The sequence below is a fragment of the Ambystoma mexicanum genome, chromosome 11, assembly GCF_040938575.1.
Source record: "Ambystoma mexicanum isolate Mex_15411 chromosome 11, UKY_AmexF1_1, whole genome shotgun sequence".
Taxonomy (NCBI): domain Eukaryota; kingdom Metazoa; phylum Chordata; class Amphibia; order Caudata; family Ambystomatidae; genus Ambystoma; species Ambystoma mexicanum.
Genome location: NC_090934.1, coordinates 1,017,705,879 through 1,017,726,801, shown reverse-complemented (window position 1 = coordinate 1,017,726,801; position 20,923 = coordinate 1,017,705,879). Strand labels below are relative to the sequence as shown.

Here is a 20,923-nt window from a genome sequence, read left to right as displayed (position 1 = left end):
TTCCCATACTGTTGTGATCCCTACCTCACCGTTATCGTTAGTCTGAAAGTACTCCTCCATAGAAGCTTTGAGTTCCTGAGCAGAGAGTTTATCTCGCCACAGGAATTTGTTGCAACATCATTTAGAGTTGCGGTTCCACAGCCCCTCCATTTCTAGCCTTGCTATCACCATATCGTGATCCGACCGTCCGATGGGGCAGATTGTGCTATCCCTTATCCTGGGGCCGCACTCCCTGTTAATTAGCAAGTAGTCAATTCTAGTGTATGTTTCACAGACACTGGATCTAAAAGTATATCCCTTTTTCTCGAGGTTCACTACTCTCCAGACCTCCACCAGACCCATCTCTTTTAAATTGTTCAAGAACCTGCTCCCATCCTACTTTGTACGGTTCTTAACTTCTACCCTCACCGTCTGTCTGTCCATCTGCGGGTCAGCCCATGTAAATCTCCTCCTATTATTATGGGGCATTTGTTCTGTTTCGTGATTGTCTTGAGGGCCTCCTCGTTGAATGCCCCTTGACCTTGATTTGGTGCATATACCCCTGCGATCGTGATCTGAGTACCTTCCCGTTCTCTCTTCGATATCAGGAGCCTGCCTCCCATATCTGTTTGTATTGTGGAGTTTCTTCATTTGATTCGCTTATGTAATATCAGACCGACTTCCCCTTTCTTGCGGTCTGCTGAGGCCCAATATGTTTGTCCTACTCCCCTTCCCATCAATGGCTTCTCCTCCCCTGCTCTTAGCCTAGTCTCTTGGTTAACCATAACATCCAGTGCAGCCCTATCAAATTCCCTTGCAACTAGTGATCTGTTGGTGGGGGAATTTAATCTCTTTACCATGAGCGTGCCCACTTTTAATGTCACCCTCCCTGTCTCTTGTTTAAAGGTCCTTTCCATTCCTATGTTGGGCCCTTCCTCTCTCGCTCATTCCCTCCCTGTTCGCCCCCTTGCCTTGTATGAAACCTTACTAGACGTGCCTCCTTTAGCATTGGTCTCGTCTGTGCGTTTCCCTCCCCCCTATTTTAAATATTAACATAAGGGAGTCCACAAAATTGACCAGAGATGTTTCAGAACGTCCACAGTCCCCTGGGTTGAGATGACCTTGTAAAACTGAGGGCCTCTAGGTTTTTAAACTCTTCCCCCAAACAGGAATCCTATATGTAATCCCTTAATGTGTCTTAAGTACCCCATGTGGTTTTATTGCCCCTGGCTCCTGCCTCCCCTTTCCCTGTTCAAGGTGGTTTTGTGGGGGAAGTGGGACCCAATTTAATGTATTTTCTCGCCACCTTGCTTCTTTCTCCTCTGGGGCGGTGACTCTATATTTTGTGATCTTGGCAAGTGGGTCCCGGGGCCCCCAGTGGACCTCTGGTGCTAGGTGATTCAGCACTTGTCTTGCCTTCTCGGATGAGGTTACTCTATAGTCCTCTCCTTTTATATTCAAAAGTCATTGTGAAGGGGTAGCCCCATCGATATCGGATGCCCCGTTCCATGAGCCATGTGTTAAGTGGTCTCACCCTCTCCTGCGTTCCAACGTGAAGTTTGAGAGATCCTGGAAAATCTTTATTTTGGAGCCCTTGAACACTGTCCTGCGCTTGCTTTGCTTTCAGGACTTCAATTCTTTCCTTATCTGAGGAATTTCACAACTATTGATCTGGGTCCACCTCCGTATGCCCTTCCCCACCTGTGGGCTTTCTCGATTTGTACTTCTTTTCCTCCCTCTGCCTCGAATAAGAGATTAATTATTTCTTCTATTCTTATATTCAATCTTCTTTCTCCGTTTTCCAGATCGTCCAGTTTGAGGGTTAGTTCTTCTTCCTTTAATTCAATATCTGTCATTCTTGCATTTAGTTTCATTTCTACCAGGTCCACATTGATCTGGTTGTGTTCCAGGGTTTCTACTTTGCCTTCAGTTTTCTCCACTTTTCCCTCTAATTTCTGATATGGAGGTTTGGATGTCGGAGCCTAGGGCCCTAATCTGTGCCATGATGTTCGCACTGTCCTCTTTCGTGGAAGCACTGCTCATTTTGGGAGACTCTTTGGAGGGGGCCTCTGCTTTATGGGCCCCTTGGCCCCTTGGCTCCTGTATTACTGTAGCCTCTCTAGAATGTTTTCAGGATGAGCCTCTGCTACTTTTCAGTTCTACTGTCCTTTTGGGGGTGCTAGGTGGAGTTCTCCTTGTGGATTCTGGCCTGCTGTCCGACCTCAACCTCTGTATGGATTTCACAGTGTATGTTGGGGTGGTTAATAGGCCTTGGCTGGCTGCTGTACGACCTCCCTTGAGGGAATGCAGGAGGTTTTGTCTTTGACGTATTGGGCCTCTTCTCCTGTTGGTGCGAGGCAGCTTTCAGTTCGTATTTCCCTCAAGGAGGGTGTCATGGAGGCTGTTTATTATCTCTTGTCAGCCCTTTTGGGATCACTTGTAGTCGTCTTTTTTTATAAGCACTTTGTAGAGGTTTTGCAGCACTCTATCTGCCCCACCCCGGCTCGTGGAACTTCTGTGGCATTGTCCAGATCAGGGGGAGCCGCTCCCACTGCCCTATGTTTTCCTACATTCCCGAGGGGTGGCGGGGAGCAGCCCATCTACATACGCTTCTCTCACTGATGCACTGCCGCTCGCCTGTTTCCCGTTTTCAATTCAGGTGGCCTCTCTCAGGTTTCCCATCAGGGATTCATTTCCCCCGCACTGCCTTTCCCAGGTCGCGGCAATGCCACATCGGGCGCTCTCTGGTTGTGGCCGCCTCCCCGTTCCCTCCTCGCCTTTCTTTGTCCCGTTGCGCTGGGGAGTGGGAGGGGAAGAGGGCACCTCTTACCTTGATCAGGGAGAACTGGAGCCTCTGGTCCGTGGCCCCAACCCCTCTCTGCTGTACTTCTCTTGCGGGTCTTTGGCTTTCCGGTTCTTCTCGATGCGCTGCTCCTCTCGCCTGTCATCTGGGGCCTGCTGCTCTGCGTCCCTATTACAGGCCGATTTGTCATCTCTCCTACCCGGGGCGCAGACCTTCATGCGTGCAGTTTGCCTCCCTCCAGATTCTTCTACTCCATCGGTTGTGTTACGCTTGGAGGAGTAACCTCACTTTTGTTGGGGCCCCAGCGAACCCAGTGCCAAGTCAGGGCTATGTTCTTTCACCCTCTGAAGTGCCTCTGCCAGACACTTGGCTGATACTGGTCTCCCAAGCTAGTTGGCGCTCTTTATTTCGCAGCTGACATGACTCGGACAGAGTGGGGGATGGGTCTTGCTGTTGCTGGTGGTCTTCTCCACCGTATCACGGGGTGTGAGGTGCTTCTCCATGTAGGACTGCTTCTCCAATGTTTGGGTAATCGTTTCCTTCCTTATTTACGGATCGGGATCATCACTATATCCTCTTTGTTATCTCCGCTGGGCGAGGAGCCGCACTTCAGGCAGTCATTGCCTTATGTGCCCCGTAGCGGTCTCCTGTTGATTTTCATTTTTAAGTACAAGTGTTTTCTTCACAATAATCTTTAAAGGAATTTCATAAGAATTAGTAACCAAACTTGATTGACAAGGGACAGCCAATTATTTTAACGTATTATTCATAGACTTTCATTCACTGTACCTTTGGACATCAGAGAGGTCTTTAGCTTTATAAGTCCCCCTCCTTTTAGAAGGGTTTTGATTCCTCCCAAGACCTAGGAGTTTGTGATTGTTTTCATCCCCATTATCAGGTCGATCATGTGGAATAGCAAGATGGTTATGCAACATGCCATTACATACTTTGGCATTGTGGGGCTATCCTCCCTAGAGGAAGGCAAATACAGTGTCTCATTCCATGGGTTCCTCCCGTTTCCCTGGCCCTTTTCTCCTCCCAGATGATCCTCCCGCAGAACAACACACCCAAGGTCAAGCTCAGAAAGCGTCTGATTTTCCCTGGCCACCTGGCAGGAGACTTTAGGCAGGGAGTTGTTGAGCAATCCGTAGGATTCATCACACCATGTAGTTGCTGCTAGCACAAATGTTTAGGCTAACAGGAGCCTTTGTAAGACTTGGGACTTTCAACAGTAAACCTTGCCTTTCCTTGTACGAAAACATGCATACCTATGTTAAGGGGCGACGGGGGATCTCTAGCAGTCACCCTGATTACCAGCAAAAGGATACTTGGGTCCCAACAAAATACTGCGGCAAGAACGAAAGACTCAACCATAGGGCACATTTTACTGTCTTTATTATTCAACAAAAAAAAGACAGGGATCACACTAGAACATATCGCTTCCAGAGCGCTCGTCCTCCAAACGTGTGACCCTGTTTTAACCAGAGGTGATGTCACAAAAACAGGCTACATCCCACAAAACCTATCGGGGGTGCGGATTGGGCAATTTAGGGAAAATACATATTTTTTTTATTTCTTTTTTATAACTTGGTGCATATAGTTAATACAAACGTTTTGCACCTTTAATCAGTTACAGAATCAAATTCAAATATTCGTCCAACAATAAAAATCATTAAAAAAAAAGCTAGCATAAATTAGACTTATGCTACTGACTCCGATCAATAAAATTATCAAATATAATTTAAGCATTAAGAATTAATAGTAGGGGAAGAAATGGCACGCAAAGCTTCTTTCCACACATAATATGCTGCTGCAGAGGATACAGTAGTTTCAGCTCCATACTTGTTCACCTTCAATAGATCTGATATCAGGAACAAGCCCACTATATCTGTGAAAGGTACAGTGAGCAAAAAGCAGTTGGCTGCGAACTCTCAATGTGGTTAACAACCACTGAACAGGTTATCTTGCCTTGTTTTTCCGAGAGAGGGGCGCCTGCTACCTTTGTTGAATTCTTTGAAGGAACTTGGGGTTGGTCACCCTTAATGACCTGGGGGCAACCAGACGTGGACTCCCTGCTCACTGTGCTTAGAGAGGCTCAGCTTCACCTCACTGATGATGCCCAACAAGGCTGAAACACATGTATGGGGTTGTTGTTGGTACTCTTGTTCAGAGAGGAATTGCCATAGCATTTCAGTGCTGTACTGCCCATGTGGGCGGGACAAAGACTGATATGCAAATGGATATTTCCCATCTGTGAAAGGTACAGTGAGCAAAAAGCAGTTGGCTGCGAACTCTCAATGTGGTTAACAACCACTGAACAGGTTATCATGCCTTGTTTTTCCGAGAGAGGGGCACCTGCTAGCTTTGTTGAACAAGCCCACTATATCCTCTGATATAACCGTCAATAAGAGGGAGCATGAGATAAGTGTCTGGCAGTTTCAAGTTCCATTTCACAAAGACGGCAAATCCTATTGTTGTGTGCCAATTTAATCCAAAGCTCGGAGTGCTGTAGATTTCATAGGTTACCTTGTTTAAATAGGAAATGTTAGATATAAAATCAAAATCACTAACTTTCTTCTTTCAAACATTACATAGATTAGGCATTAAAATTAATGCATCAAGCGCTACATCAATCTTCTAGAAGTGATTAATAGCCATAGTTCTTAATTGGGTTAAAAATTGATTGGTACCAGTCTGTCGATAAAATCTTGCGAGGTAACTGAAAAAAGTTGTTCACACTGGAGGCGGACCTATAAATATCGAAGAAAAGTTTTATACGTTGAAAAAGCCACAGGGAGCGGATAGAGGGAACACCAAGCTCACAACGTAATGCCTCCACCGGGACTGAGGAGGGCACTCGGAGAACAGAGCACAGAATGTTACCCTAAAAAATACATATATGATATGTGGGGGTTAGTTTGATTTTTGGATCGCCATGTCTGGTGGCTCTTCCTAGGACCACCTCTGCCTACAACAAATACAAAGTTACAGGAACATAAAGAAGCTATTGGTCACTTCTGTCTTAACGTGGAAGGTAACTACAGATTGGACAGAACGTGTCCTCCAAGCCTTGGGACCTTGGACAGCTACCAGGCTAGGTGTAGCTTTTCAAGGCGATTGGAGTACATTCAGTTGTTGAGCAGCACTTGTATCTTTACACCTCTGGTTCGATGGGAACAGCTTCCCTCCATCTACCTTGAGTGAATAGACATTGTCCTGCTCTTCCAGGTCATGTGTGTAGGGAGCACAAAATTGAGCTCTTCTACGAGTAATTATGAGGATTGTAAACTGAATTTCTTGAAGGTGCCTTATCGTCTTGGTAACTGGAAACCTTCTGTCTCTGCTCGAGCCTTGGATAGGGTGTGCACCGTGTCTGTGCTGGAAGCTCTGTCTGCCTGTGTTTAGATGAATCAGGCTGTCAGTCCCTCCATGTATTCGAAGTCTGTCTCCCATTTCTCATTCACTTTAGCGCTTTTACAGCTTTCATCTTTGTTCTTATGGCTTTCCATGTTAGTTGCAATTAAGCATGTGCAAGCTAGGTATATGTATTTTTGTCATCTTACTGTTTCATATATGTGTGTGTCCATCATGTATCTGCATGAGCCATAAGCATGTTTTCATGTCTACCTGTAATAATCTAATGTATGTTTGTGTAGCTTCGTGCATGGATACCTATGTACTTCATGTCTACGTGCATCTACGCCTATGTACTTCATGTCTACGTGCATCTACGGCGTGATGTCGGTGATGATGCCATTAACTTCTCGAATTAGTCAGTCGACCTGTTCGATTGATGACACCTCTACCTTCTCCATGTCGTCAGTCGGGTATGGTTTGAATGGCTGTCTGAGAGAGTAACGTTTCTCACATCTGCGATGGCGATGAGGGGCCTAGGAGTGATGTGCATTCGCCATTTCTCTGCCTTCGGGCTGCGAGTCATGTGGGATTCCAGAGGGCCACACTTGGACCTCCGTCCTCACCTATAAAAGAAAGAATGTATTTATTTAAGATTATGTATTAGTGTAAACATTCCCGTATTTCAAGGGCTAACTCTGTTAACCTGGATTGCATTCGCCTCACATCTTCTCTTCAGGTAGCTTGGCCTTCATTGCTCAACCACTGCTGGCAATAGCCAAGCCTTGGGAGCATACAGAGCCCTGCTTGTGTCAGGATGGAACCTGCTTAGATCGCCCTATGGGTAAAACATCTGACCAATGGCAATATAGCTGAAATGTGATGTGGGGAATGTGAGTATGCGCTAGCAAAACCTAGCATGTGGTGAAATTACATGGGCATGTGTTGACAACACCTGTCGTGTGGTTGTAGTACTTTTGGACAATGGGGGGCGTACCAGAGAGACCTCTAGCACCCATCACTGAATCCTTCCAAATGTCCAAATGAAGGCCAGTGATGCTCAATTGTTTTTCTGGTCGAGATAGGCCAACATGACCAATGATATAATCAGAGTCTTTGGTTTCATCTCCCGGAGAGTATTCCGATGCCCTGCACATTAAGACTATCAAAGACGTTTGTTAACCAAATACAATTGGTCCAGAACAATACATCAAGGCTGATTGTAAGCCACAAAGATCAACACCCCAGCCCACCAGTCCCTTGATCCCTTCATTAGGTAATTGTCAAAACAACAAAATAACATTGTCATGTTAATTAAGGCTATTAAGGCTATAAAACTGAACATTTCAAGCAGGCCTTTCAATAGACAATGGAATTGGGCTATAGCAATGAATGGGACCAGAAGCATCTAAAAGCCTTTTGTTAGGCCCTCATGACTAAACACTCAATTGCCTACTTTATTTCGTCCCTGCAGTGCTATCCAGTCTAGCTTTGAATATGCCTATTTTATCCCTTCTGTAAAAACTGAATTACATTTTTGGGGGTTCTGATGTCCCTTTTATTGGACAACTAAACTGTTTACTCCTTTGCCCCTTTGGTTTTTAGAACCTCTGATCTCTTTTTGAGATCTGCCTCTACTGTAGTCCCTCTGCCACTGTAACCCTTTTTTGTATATAGTCCCATGGTAGCTTTTTAATCTAACATTATCCCTCTATATTGGTTTTAGAATGTAGGCTGTTGGAAGCCGCAATTTCGTTTTGGATTCAATAGGGGTGCAAACTGATTTACCGCATTAGTAACCCAATGTATCTTATTGGTGACCACGTAGGTACTGAAATATTTCTGAAGTACTGCTCTTGGGCTTTTTGATTTTGGGTCTTTCCTCTGGGGAAATCATGAGGCGGGCCTAACATGACCGAATTGCCACTCTGAGTCCAGCCCTGCACTCACTCCTATGGTTTAAACCAGTCACTAGCCGAAGACTGGACAAAACACATACCGTGTGAGTGGACATGAATTTTGGGCAATGTTTAGGGCCAGCCTGATTGGCTGGCTACCAAAACCTTCATTTGAGTACGTCTGATTGTGTGATTGCAGAGTTGGCATAGCCCACCCCATGAGTGTATGGGTATAGCTATGGGAGGCCATAACTCTGCCTCTTGCTGTTGGTTTACTTTTGGAATTCTGCCGATTTACTGAACTGCTGGAGGATTGTGCCATGCAGCTGCTGCAATTGTAATAGTCTCCTGAGCCCTTCCTTTTAGCTACTGGACTTCCTTATTTGGATGTCCCTGTCCTCCCCCTGGTTCTCCATACCAGGTGGGCTGGGATGCCCATGCTTGGACCATCTCTGAGCAGTTTTACCACTGTCTTCAGGTTTTACCACCATGGTTGCGGGCCTCGGTCTAGGAAACTGATGTCATCTGGAAGAGCCATGGGACACCACTACCACCCACCTCTGCTGTTTGTCTGCGTCATCCGGGGGTACCTCCATTGCCGTCTCCTTTGTAGGTCCATGTTCTGCTGGTTGGATACACCCTTCTCTCATCGAGCTACCAGGAACCACCTGGTCAACGTGCTCTGTCTTCCTGGAGCTATCTTCACCATTGTTGGCACTCCTGGGTGGTGCGTCCTGCTCCAAGGAAGGCGGTTGTTCTTCCGTTGGGCTGTCTAGGTCGTCATTGGCTGTAGTTAAAATCCCTGGGTGACCGGCTCCTGTAAAAAGATGATCTTGTACTCACAAGGTTCTTTTGCCCTTCTTGAGTATATGCGGCCATGAGTATCTACCTCTGGGTCCTGGGTTGGTGGGTCATTCAAAATACTTGCACTTGGGGATCCCAGTGGTCCGTGGTTGACGGTTTCTGCAGGCCCTCTTCAACTGTGCTGTGCCAATATACTTGCATTGGCACAAATCCTGCTCTGCTTACTTTTCCGCCTGGGCTCCTTGGGTTGAACCTGGGGCGGGGACTGCTCTCTAGGGTCTCGCCTGATGTCTCCTGGGTCTGAGGTAGGATGCTGCGCTATCCACATATATTAAGGAGAACATTTCCCCTAATCGGTTATACCTACAGATTGTGTCCCTTTGATTCCTACATGGAACATTTTGAATGTGTCTAAAACTCTTTGGAAGTGACTAAACCGGTACTTACCTTTTGACTGGACTTCTTCCTGAGACCCCCAATGGGTCCAGGGAGTTTTAGGCCAAAGACCAGAATTTTAGCAATTACCACTGATTTCTAATGCATTTTCAAAGAATTATTTTACAGTCCAGTCTGTTATGCTTGTGGTTGGTTTTGTATCTTTGTATTTCTAGGAGTATTATGTGACCATATGGTTCTGTTACGATCAGTCTAATTGTATCCTGGGCTTGTGTTCTAAAGTATTAACCCCTTTCTCTCCCCCTACGTGCTATATTTAGTGTATGGTGTGCCGGGTGGGATTGGCCCAATGGGCATTCGGCCAATGCCCGGTAAATGTTAATTATGGGACGGTTTTCCTGGCCAGTGTGTGGGCCGTTTTTTATTATGCTGAATGCATGCTCCACCTTTCACTAAAATAATGCAAGTGCAAAATAGCTAACTTGCATTCAGAGTCTACACATGGATAAAAAGAATGATGCATACAGGCACTTTACCAGCTCATTGTTGTGCATGTGACTGACGAGGTGAGGACGCTATGATGTCATTCTTATATTTTCTTTCCTGGTGCGTCGGTAGACGTAGTGTCAGAGGAGCAGCCCTCCACCTGGGCTGTTGCGTGGCATGAAGTCGTCTCCGAAGAGGAGGCCCTTGAGAACTCTGAATTCGCTCAGCAAACCGCCGAACGCTTTCACCTATGAACCTGGTCTCCCAGTAGAGTCCCTCAAGTCAGATGGGCGAAGGAGTGCTTTCCTGTCATTGTGTCCTGCCTGGATTGCCGTATATATAATATTGCTAGAAACGCTGGTCTAAGAACAGATTTAGCTCAGCGCCTCAACTTATTTTGAGGGGCACAGCAGCATCGGTAATTTACGGGCAGGGGTGTATATGTGCAGTGGGCTCGGTGGTCCCCAAGGCTGGCATAATTCAGAAGCAGAACCTGGAACATGATTCTGATCAGTGTTGTCACTGGGGGTACGGGTGGGGGCTGGTGAAGGTTATAGGTCACACTCACTACCCTGGAATGTAGGAAAACGGGTCATGTTGATGTAGGATTCAGGGTACCACCCCACCTTCCGAATTGGAAGGAAGTGCGAGCCCAACGTTCCTTGTGTACGTGGCTCTGTTTAGTGCATACACACATGGCCTTTTTATGCAGCGATTTATGATATGATATGATGGGTTATTTATAATGCGCTTAATATCGAGAGGTTTCTAAGCACGGACGCAGGGATAGAACCTGTGTTGCTCCATGTCATTTTACTTCCAAGGTGAGCACGTTGCCCCTTGAGCTATCCTCCCGAGACAATGGGGATTAACCTATTACTCAATGCATGACCAGACTGGGGACGCAGGGAGGCACAGGAAAATAAATAGATCTGTGCCCTGACGCCTGTGGGCTCCGGCGCCATATACATATATGAGATCATGGAAGCTGGTCGATAGTAGACGCCGGGATTGGCATGTATAACTCCTCAGTGGCTGGGTAATTACTGAGATACAACACCTCACTGGAATAGTTTCTCCTAGTGGGGGGCCCTTTGGTTCCAAGACATCTTGAAGGATAGTTTGCCTTCTATGCAGCGTCACATTCGTGTACCTGTTAGGTATCCCACTGAAGGGGTGAAACAAACGCACCGCGAGCTCCAGCTGAGATGCATGTTCCTGTAAACGCATTCGCCTCTGTGCTGGTCCCTTGTGAAGATCTGTAGGTACTCACGCAGACGAGCATTAAAAGCATGCAGCAGGCACCCCGTTGCCTTTATTTAGGAAATGCTCTGCTTTGCCTTGCGAAAGGAATGTATGTATGGGTGCTAGAAGTGCTGGATAACTTTTTTGATGTTGGTCAAGTTCCAAAAAGTGTGCTTTTTATTTGTGCTTCTTGTTTTTGTGAGCCCTCGCACTAGCTAGCAGCTGCTTCACGCACCCTCACAAAGCATTCTGAGGAAAAGATGGAGGGCAGACTTCGGTCAAAGTATTGCCATCGCTTTAAGCACGGTCAGAGGGCCACAGCTGTCTTGTTTTGCACAAAGAAGGGTACATGTCCTCAAAGGCATCCTTGTTTATGGCTTAATAACAGGATGAGAATAAAGTAACTCTTCTGAACATAGTTGAAGAACAATATGTTGGTGAAAGAAAGGCAATTGCAATCCGGTTAACTAAAAAAAGAAAACACCAGGCCCAAAGCTTTCAAATAATTACTCAAAGGTGATATAATTAGCAGTAGATAAACCACTGTTGTAAAAAGGCACGTCCAAGCAAGGAGACAGGACTTTGACCAATCATAAGGGATGGGTGGTCAACACAGCATGGGGAAGATCAATGACGCAGGTGGTTAATGAGCCATTATTCTGGCCTAATTGAATGAAATCCCATGAAAATGGAGCTCCGTGCAGGTCATTTCATGGGAGTACGTCAGTAGGGCAGGCTTGCTGATTGCTGCAGCTGGACGTGGAAACTTCTGTACATTTCTGGTTGGGAATTTACTCCCTCAGGAATCTAGATGCCAAGGTTATACTTCATCTTTTAAGTGCAAAAACTAAAAAATTTCTGGGTGGACCTTTGAAGATTCTGTGTTGGGACTTGATTCTCGGGTTTTAGGACCACAAGTCATCTTTGAGGCCTAATGTAAGTGTTGATGAGGCTACTTGTATTGTAATAATAGTTTAGCATTTATATAGCGCTACGAAACCTCCGGTATCTTACCCACGGTGTGGTGTGAGGTGCCCATTTATCGACCTTAGAAGGATGAAAGGCTGAGTTTGGCCCTGCTGGGATTTGAACCTACGTCAGCCGGCTCTGCACAGATGTCAAAGCGAGCACTCTACTCGCTGTGCTATCGGACCGGCTGTATAAATAGCCATCATCTTTAGGTGCTTAATTTTATTTTGCGGACTACGTCTAGGAAGAGTTTTTTTCTACAGTGAACGGTGTGCGCACAATCCAGGTTTTTTGTATGTTTTCCTTTGTACCTCACACCGACCACCGACAGGACCTAGTGAGATTTGTGGTATAAGCACTGTGAATCGTCAGTGGTTTGAAGTGATGTTCTTGTATAGTTCAATGCACACCCAATCACCTAAGAGCTTGAGAGGTTTTTTGTGCATGGCACACCAAATCACATTTAGAAGATTACATTTTCTTGTATAGTGCCCACAAAATGCTTATTGGTAGTTGTGGTTTTTCTTGTATAGAGGACAATGCATGCTGGGTCCTCTTTAGGTGCTTGATTGATTTGTTTTGTACCACACACAGTGAATAATACTTCTGCTGCTTTTAAGATTTCTTAAATGTCATGTTTTTATGTGGTTGTCAACCATACGATTGCTTGCTGAATGCAATCACGAGGTAAACCAAGACATTCACTGCCCTCAAGCTCCCTCACGAAGCTGCACTGTTCAGTTTGTTTTATACAGCTGCATACCTATCAAATAATGTGGCTTCATCACAGTTTTGTTTGTCTTTTGATTCTTGTAAGTACAGTTGTAAAAGCAAGACCAGATATGGGACCACATTCATAGTTTGGAAGTATTTGAGGAATTTTGCATTCCTCCAAACAGAATTAAATTACCACAAGTAGTAACTGGTGAATCTCCACCTGATTTCGAGGTTTGGTTGAGGCCCGTTCCGCAGTCCCACATGACTTCACAGGAGCACGGAGGAGTTGCCTCCAAAGGAAAGACCTCAGAAAATAATCGCTCCATTTTTGTGAAGGCAATACCTCCAGCACATGCAAAGAGATATTATCTCATTATGGTTTGCAACCCATAATCAGGCTTTCTGAAAAAAGGAGGTCATCCTATTGCTGTTTTTCTCAGTACCTTCAAATTCGTAACTAGGACCTTAGTCTCATATCGCTATGTGTTTTGATACTACTTCTCTTCCACTTATAACAGAAAAACAAAGCTTCAATCATCCTCCTTTTGAGTAACTTGCATCTCTACGTTTTTTTTAAACAAAACATACATGTATATATATAGTTAGGTTGATGTATCCTTGGTTTATCATAATGTGTGTCTACAGTGCAAGTCAATACTATAAAAGAGATGTTAATTTCAGATCTTCAAACCTACATATTCACAAGTGCTTCCATCTTGCCCTGCAAATTAAGCTACAGAACAGTGTGGTCAAGTGTGTACATTGAGAAGGGGCTCACAATCAGGTTTCAACATATAATCAAAGTGTGTGATCATGCGCAAATCATCTCACTGCGCCTTCCATTCCAAAATTGCTAGTCCCTAGAGAGGATTTATTTTAGACGGTATGCTATTAAAGAAAAGTTGCAATCGCAGTTTACAAGCGTGGCCAATTTCTTTTTTTATTTGGGTAGTGGGACCCTTTCTTTTTGATGCCTGGGCTGCTTGGTTGTCCCAGTCTGACCCTGATGGTATGCATTTATATCATGTTTGCTACTGTGTAGTAAAGGTGTAAGAATAACCCATTCTGTACGGTTATATTGGCTCCTGGCCATGACTGTGTGTTCTTATTGCCCAACGTTCCCCTTTCTTCCCACCCCTTAGCCTTGTATTTTGCCCATCACGAGGCAGTGAATAACGCATGTAGTGTAGGAGTAGGTTGGGGCTCGCCTGACCATCAATGCTTTTATACATACCTACTACGTATTCTATTTAACCCAAAGTACTTGTTTTGCCCAATAGAGATTCTATTTGTGATTTTACAATAAAGTGTATATTTTTGAGTAGACCAATGTAATGTGTTCTTGGGGGTAATTGTGAAATTGACTGCACTTCATTACTAGCCTTCCTCTCGGATTGCTCTGCCACAGATACTACTGTAGAGCGGTCTGGTCTTTCCTTTGGTCGGAACCCTGTTTGACGATTGGTTTAATGGTTTCACATCCCTCACCGGAGAGTTGTGGAAAATCTCCCTGGTACTTTTCTTTCCTTCTTTAACCACTGACACCTTTGCTAATATCTTGTCCTTCCCTCCTGTCTACTTCAACAATGTGTGTGATGTGTTTGCACATGGCCTGGTACAAATGACAAATAAGCAAATCCCTCCTGTCCTGCAAGTACCTTGGCAGATGATGGCAATACTTTGCATGCAGAGGGAGTGGCTACACATGTAAAAGAATAGGCAGATGTTTGCATGTGTGGAGGCAAGTGTTGGCTGTGTAGGCAACCACTGTAACAAAGCTAGACCTTTTCATTTTATCAATGCTGGTTCTAAACGAGTTGCACCGTTCTTAATTTGTGGGGGGGGGGTGATTGCCAAGGCTGAGCCCGGCACATATTTCTGAACACCGACACTTACCATCTCTCACTCAGTTTGATAATGTAGTGTTTTGGCAACTTTATTATTTTATCTCTCATTCAGTCGTGCTTGAGTAATAAGCAAGACCACTGTGCAGAACTCACCTGCCTCTGCATCCCGCGTCTGCTGGTGGTTAAACATGAACCTGATGAGCTATGTTTGTGATGCACTTTTTAGTAATCAATGTTCATGAGTTAACAGTGAGACAGAATGTGAAAGTGTTGGGTGCTCATGCTGGCCATACCCGCACACTGCTTCAGTCAGCCTGCATGGAATTGTAATAAGCTGCACTGCCTCAGTAGTGTGGGCAGCTGTGGTGTCGAGAGCAGCCAACTAGTTCAGTTAGTGGCACAGAGCGCTCTAGTCTGCCCACTTAATGGTTGAGAAGGTCATCCAGTCCTTATTTTATTCTTTGCATTCTTGTATTGGCAGTTTTGATTTTCCAATTTTAAATTCTAGAATAAAAGTCCCACAATAAAATTACAAAACAAGACCTGATAACCTACTCTTGCAAAGAATTGGGAATCTTAAGTGGTCTGGTGGTATGGGTGGAGTGTGGCACGCACAGCTCTGGTGCTGCTATCCCCTGCAGGTGGGGTCCTTCCGCCAACACAATCAGGGCCTTGTGCAGTGATCGAAGTGAGGGGGAACAATCGGGAGTGCTGGTCCACTACTTTTTATTTTTTTCTCTATACTATTCCTCTACTTTTTATGGCCATATTCACTATTTTATATACAATATTTGTCCATTCATGCCTGTGCAAGTGTAAAGTTGTAATAGGATCCTTAGTTACTAGTCACTTAGACTATTGTAATGCCCCGGCTGCAACACTTGTCACATGTTGCACTATGCTTCCCCCTACTCTCTCCCTTGCTGAGACCCCAGTTCCACTACTATTTTCTGTACACTGCTATCACCGGCCTTGTGCAGCTGGGCACGGATTCTTTTTCTTGTAGGCCGCCAGCAGTGCAGCGATATGCAGGCACGTGAAGGCCACTGACTCCCTGAATCTTAAACACATAGGGCCTCATTACGAGTTGGGCGCAAAGGGATACCGGGCACCGGTAAGGACTCCAGTGCCGGTAATCCCTTTGCGCCCTATTCCGAGTTCCCTTAGCCGGTCCCTTCCTTAACGGGACCCGTTAAGGGACTTTAGAGCTAATAACGGTACCGCAGTTTGCGGTACCGTTATTAGCGCCTTTCCCCTTCCCATTGAGCCCTATGGGGGCTCAAATCGGAATGGGGAATGGCTTTTTCAATGGGGACTTACCTGTCCCGCAAAGGTCGGAATAGACGGTAAGTCGACATTAAACGAGGGCGGACTCTGTACCGGTATTGGATGTAGTCATGGCGCTAATAGCACCATGATTACCTGCATACTCGGAATGAGGCCCATACTGCCGTGGGACTGGGATTGCTCCTGCACAGTTCTCAGTGCCATTAGGGAAGCAGACGGATACCCAGGGCATAGAGGGCACCCGGACACTCCGCCCCCACCAGCCACCCACACCACCACAGGGGCAAGGCAAGGGAAAGGGTGGCGGCTGAGCTAGAGGGCATAGATGGAGTGCTGACCTAGAGCAGAAGATCTTGATGAGATTTGTGACTGGCAAGTTCATCAGGTCACTAATGTTTTTTCTCTGTGTCCATCACTCTGGGGGGGGGGGGAGCACTTGCGGTATATTTTCTGTGGATAGACCGTCAACATGTTCCACGTGCGCCTGTAGGATCAGAAGAAACCAACGACAACGAGAATGATGTGTTTAAAGAAACATTTGGGGTCTCATTTCATGACCAAACCAGTATGTTATGCTAATTGATGTTATGTTGATTGGTATTTGTAAAGTGCACATCTGCCATGGGTAATGCACCCATCACCCCCAGTGAGCTGGCGGGAGTTACAGCCGTAACCCAAATATATGTTGACACAGTGGGTGTTGGCAGAAGTTTGCAGGCGACCTGCTACCCCGACGTGGCACAGGCGTGCTAGAAAATATTTCAGCGGTTGCACTTATTTGTTTTTTGCATTAAGCGCTGGAGTTGTGTGCGCGTGTGTACGTACGTATGTTGTGGTTTTCCTGAAAGCCTGGTGTGAATGTGGCACCTGTATGGCTGTTCGAGTTCCTGGTGAATAAAAGGCTCTGTGATCTCCTCGAGGTTTGCAGATCCTCGGACAGATCTGCATTTCTATGGTTTGTCCGTTTTTTATTGTACTGCTCCACTGATGGGCGGAGCCTGTCGCGTACAGAAGATCTTGTGCCTTTGCTTGGTGCTTCCAATGGGAATGTTCTTCCATCTCTTCCTGTTCAGGTGAGGATTTGGGAGATTCCGGATGGCGGGCTGCAGCGGCACATGAGTGACGCCCTCCTGGAGCTGTATGGGCACAGCCGAAGGGTGGGCCTGATCGAGTGGCACCCAACAGCCAACAACATCCTCTTTAGCGCAGGCTACGATTATAAGGTGAGCGGCAGGGGCCACTCGGAGTGTGTGTTCCTCTGGGTAAGACCTGGTGTGCAAGGTGAGCACACCACCGATAATTTATGGAATGACTCTTTTGCAATTCTTTGTTTTCTTATATTTAATTCACACTTCCTTTAACATGCACCATCTTTCAATAGGTTAGTCTGAACAGTTTCATACTATTTTAATGAATTCATCTTTTATGTCGCTCTTAATACCGGAGTCCAGCCTCTAAGCGCGGGACCGGGATTCAAACTTGTGTTTTCCTCTGCGTTTTCTTGTTTCCAAGACAAACTCGTTGCCCCTGAGTTATCCTCCCGGCACATATATGTATTATAAAGAATTCCTTGCACGCCCCCACCAGTCTGCAAGAGTTAAACTTTAACCCACACATGGCTCGTATAAGAAAACCATTCTCAAAGAGGTTACCAGCAATGGGGTACTTTTAGGAGTAACGCATCATGAAAGTATTCAAATGTGACGTGACCCTTTCTTCCCATCTCTTCTCTCTCTACGGTGATCGTTTTTGCTTATTCACCTTCCGAAGACAGTCGACGTGGGCGGGCTTGCCCATAGTCTTTTAAACATCTCATGATCATTAACCCTTGCAATGCCAATGACCAACCATTTAGAATGTAGTCTAATATCACTTGCAAAATCTGAAGAAAATTGGGCTTTCATTGGCGTATCGCTATAATTGGTTTGCTCCCGCTGGCCTTCCAAGGAGCCAACATGATGCGTCCACCACATTGGCCGTGGCTGAAAGGCATTCATTATGGACCATCGTTGTAGCCATTAATTGCAGAATCAATCTACAGCCTTAATAGGTGCAATCCAAACCCCATAAGACTTGGCCATCTACCTGGGGCTTCTTTTGTTGGACCCGATTAAGAGGATTCCAAGACAAACTTGATGTAAATGTGACAACCAAAGACGCGGATGCTAAATCCGGGCTCTGAGTGAACGCAGGATGCGTGTTGACCTCCACGGGAACATGTCTTGGAAGCTACTACTGAATTCTACAAGCTTTGAACAAGCGAAGGAGTCCACAATATAGCAGATTAGGAACTGGTCGTTATAAACTAGCTAAAAGGTTAACTTGAGGTATAAGGCAGGCCAGGGTTGTACCCTGAAATTGATGCAATCTGATACTGCTACAACAGCGGAACCCGGGGGTTGTAAAGTGGTATAAACTAAGCCTGATGGCAAGCTTGGGGTTACAGACTAGTTTGATGCAAGAAACGGACACTTAATTGGTAGCTAAGGGTGCGTTGAGTAAACTACTTTTGACTGCTGGCTGATGATTGGTGGCTGCACGCTTTTGCTTGCTAACTTGAACCTCCTTTCCTTAGATCCTCATCTGGAACCTAGAGAAGGGCGATCCGGTGAAAATGATTGACTGCCACACGGATGTCATTCTCTGCATGTCCTTCAACACAGACGGAAGCCTGCTCACCACCACGTGCAAGGACAAGAAGCTGCGGGTCTGCGAACCACGCACGGGGAAAGTGTTGCAGGTGAGCAAATGAGGCCCTTACAGGGAACCTACAACAGGGCGCTGGGTAAGATGGAGCCTCCACACGCCACTCACATGTGGCCGCATTGTACCATTCACTCTGCCCCAGTGAACGATCTCCACTTCCTGGTAGCTTGTGGCCTCACTGTGATTCAGGTAATCACGGTGCTCGTGTGCAGTCTATAATTGAGCTCTCTCTCTCCCCATAGGAAGCCAACTGCAAGAACCATAAAGTCAACCGTGTCGTCTTCCTGGGTGACATGAAGCGTCTACTGACGACTGGTGTCTCCAGATGGAACACCAGGCAGATTGCACTGTGGGATCAGGTGAGGTGAAGGCCCCACGGAGAACATCCCTCTACATTAGCCTCGTACTGCTTTACACTATGGCAGAATATATCAAAGTGTTGTTTTGGTGGTAAGGGGCAGCTGAAAAGGTCAAGGGAGGGCTTGGCAGTATGGAGGTGTTTGTCTCATGGAACTCTTTATTTTTTTTTTGTTTTATTTCTCTCTTCTTCTAACTCACTGGTGAAATGGTCTATATTAAATCGTTTTTTAATTTTTTTGTTTTAGTGATAGTGGTTACCAAAGCAACCTTACACAAAAAGAAGCACATATCCAGAAATAAAAAAAAACAGAAAATAAACAATTCACACTGTGTGAACAAAGGCAATTCTCACTATAAGAACAGAAACGCATAATAAAAATTGATAGAGATAAAATAAGCAATACATTATGGCCCCACATTAACCAAGACCAAATCAATAGAGAAATCCTATTCCCTCTGAGCATTTTGTTTAAAACATCTTTCTTTATTTTCCCGAAAGTAAGGACGGGCATTGCCCCAAAGTTTAAGGGTTTCCTGATCATTCGTACTATAACAGAACTCACAGTGGATGTTATCAAATAGAGACTGTTGACCTTTCCAATGGATGATATGTTCTTTGGAGTGGAACTTGTTGAGGCGAAAGCGTAGATAGACCTCACAAACTCTGTTGCATGGTAACCTCTGCAAATACCTGGCAATACATTCTTTTTTGTGTACAAATTTGGCATATTCGGGATATGTAGCATACAAATAAATTGAATCCACTGTTTCCACCCAGTCTAATTTATACAATTTAGCCTTTACATAACCAGGTCGATTAACTTGTTCCTCTTCCATTCCAGCAATATGAATTTGAATGTCCTGCATTCTTTTAATAAAGGAATTGACGGAAGGGGCTGTGGCTTCTTTAGTGATACTGACTAGATCCATGTAGAGGCTATTGGGCAGTGGGTAGAGGATCTTAGAATAGGTAACTAGCATACGCCAAGTATAGCGGGCATTGAGCGAGGTGAAGCAAAGTTCATGCCTAATAATGCAATTAGGAATGGCATTAGAAAGACCCAGGACCTGTTTCCACAGTTTACCTTGCACAACACTGAGGTAATCACCCATGTCTAGAAGGCAGAAGTCTAGTCCATACAGTGACACAGGTTCAACCTTAGCCAGGTAAAAATGCTGAATTGGCAAAACTGAAAATGTGCACACCTTTCTGTAGAGACCTTTCATTTGGCAGGTCTGGGGGGAGAGCCTTCCTTCCAGATAACACCCGAGGACCGATTGCTCAGGTTGTAACCCAAATACCTAAGCGAGTCCACATGTTCCGGTCTCTCCCCGCTTAGATTCCATGAACAGTGTTTGATTATCTTTCGTTCCTTGGAAAATATGACTATTTTGGATTTACCCCCATTAGGGGACTCATTGTTGGAGGTACAATACTGAGCAAATAAGATTAATTTATGTTGGAGGCCCATGGGTGTCTTTGATCGTAGAGGATAAAATCATCTGCAAGGGCTAACCAATCAAGTCTGAGACTGCTTAATCTAGCCGATGTCATTATCTCACCCCTCCACGAATATTCCACATCGCGCACATATAGATTGAAGAGGGCAGGGTCAACAGTACAGCCCTGCTTCAAACCCACTCAAGTCCGGATACAAGAGGACAAAGAACCTTTGCCTGTAAGGTGCACCCTCAGAGAAGTGCCTGCGTGAAGCAGCGCCAAGAGCTGAACCAACATTTTGGGTACATCCCAGTTTAGGAGCTTGATCCACAATTGGTAGCTCACCACACATCCGATTTCTATTTTGGTCACATTATATATGGTTCCATTGATCGTGATTGAAAGGATGTGCGAGTTCTTCGCAAAATTTCATTCATCACACTGCAACTCCTTTTCAAAGTATATTGACTGGCTGGCCTTTGCCATCACTCGACTTGACGAGTTGCAGCACGCTCATATTTTACACGTTCTGTTCTGTAAGCCTAAATTCATTAAATAGGATAGACATCAGCCTGAGGAGTCCAGTCAAAGTAAACAAACTCATTGCTGCTTCCTCCATGGATTTGAATGC

General features: G+C 45.4%; 1 protein-coding gene across 1 annotated transcript in view; it reads left to right on the top strand.

The window, feature by feature from the left end:
- The window catches only part of CORO2B (coronin 2B), a 425,059-nt gene that overhangs the window by 370,407 nt on the left and 33,729 nt on the right, over window positions 1-20,923 (top strand). The window contains exons 4-6 of the mRNA XM_069624239.1: window positions 16,859-17,008; window positions 18,361-18,525; window positions 18,734-18,850. Coding sequence (XP_069480340.1) covers window positions 16,859-17,008; window positions 18,361-18,525; window positions 18,734-18,850 — 432 coding nt within the window. The remainder of the gene's footprint in view (window positions 1-16,858; window positions 17,009-18,360; window positions 18,526-18,733; window positions 18,851-20,923) is intronic.